The 819-nt window shown below is 33.0% G+C and overlaps 1 protein-coding gene across 2 annotated transcripts in view; it reads right to left on the bottom strand.

Moving 5' to 3' along the window:
• Positions 1–819, bottom strand: part of kif1ca (kinesin family member 1C, a) — a 69681-nt gene that overhangs the window by 13769 nt on the left and 55093 nt on the right. For both annotated transcript variants that reach the window (XM_016451933.1, XM_016451934.1), the window contains exon 17: positions 665–759. In XM_016451933.1, coding sequence (XP_016307419.1) covers positions 665–759 — 95 coding nt within the window. The remainder of the gene's footprint in view (positions 1–664; positions 760–819) is intronic.

The raw sequence follows: 819 nt of genomic DNA, 5'->3' as shown, positions 1-819 counted from the left end.
ACACACACACACACACACACACACACACACACACACACATACACACACAAACAGATATTTGGTTCTTGTAAACAAAGTAAGTGATTATATGCATTGAAAACTTTAAAAACATAATTTGTTGATGTAGCAAAATACACTGTCTTTTAAACTTTATCAACTTTTTTAACTACAGATCTACATATGACACAAATGTCTAACATGGAAATGTATGTAATATTTTATATACATGTAGCCCTACACTAACATTCAAATGTTTGTGGCCGGAAAGATTTTTTAAATGTTTTTGAAAGAAGTCTCTTATGCTGACCAAAGCTGCATTTATTTGATCGAAAATACAGTAAAAACACAGATATTGTGAAATATTATTACAGTTAAAAAAAACTGTTTTATATTTTAACATTCATTACTCCAGGCTTCAGTGTTACATGATCCTTCAGAAATCATTCTAATATGCTGATGTGCTGCTCAAGAAACATTATCAATGCTGAAATCAGTTGTGCTGCTTAATATTTTTTAGGAAACTTTGATAAATTGTTTTTGAGATTCTTTGATGCTTTTCAAAAGAACAGCATTTATTTGAAAAATAAATATTTTGTAACACTGCCTTTACTGTCACTTTTGTGTGAATCAGTGAATGTAACCAATGTCATGTGATCGCTCTCACCTTCATTATTCTCATTGACTTCACTGCAAAAGACGCAATGCAGCTCCTTTATAAACTGACCGCTAAGACGAATATCCACATCTTCCTGACCAACCCTGCAACACATGCACACACACACAGACACACACACACACACACACACACACACACACACA

Source organism: Sinocyclocheilus anshuiensis, unplaced genomic scaffold (assembly GCF_001515605.1).
Source record: "Sinocyclocheilus anshuiensis isolate Anshui unplaced genomic scaffold, SAMN03320099.WGS_v1.1 scaffold431, whole genome shotgun sequence".
NCBI lineage: Eukaryota > Metazoa > Chordata > Actinopteri > Cypriniformes > Cyprinidae > Sinocyclocheilus > Sinocyclocheilus anshuiensis.
Note: the sequence above shows the minus strand (reverse complement) of the source record. Positions and strands in the feature narration are given on the sequence as shown.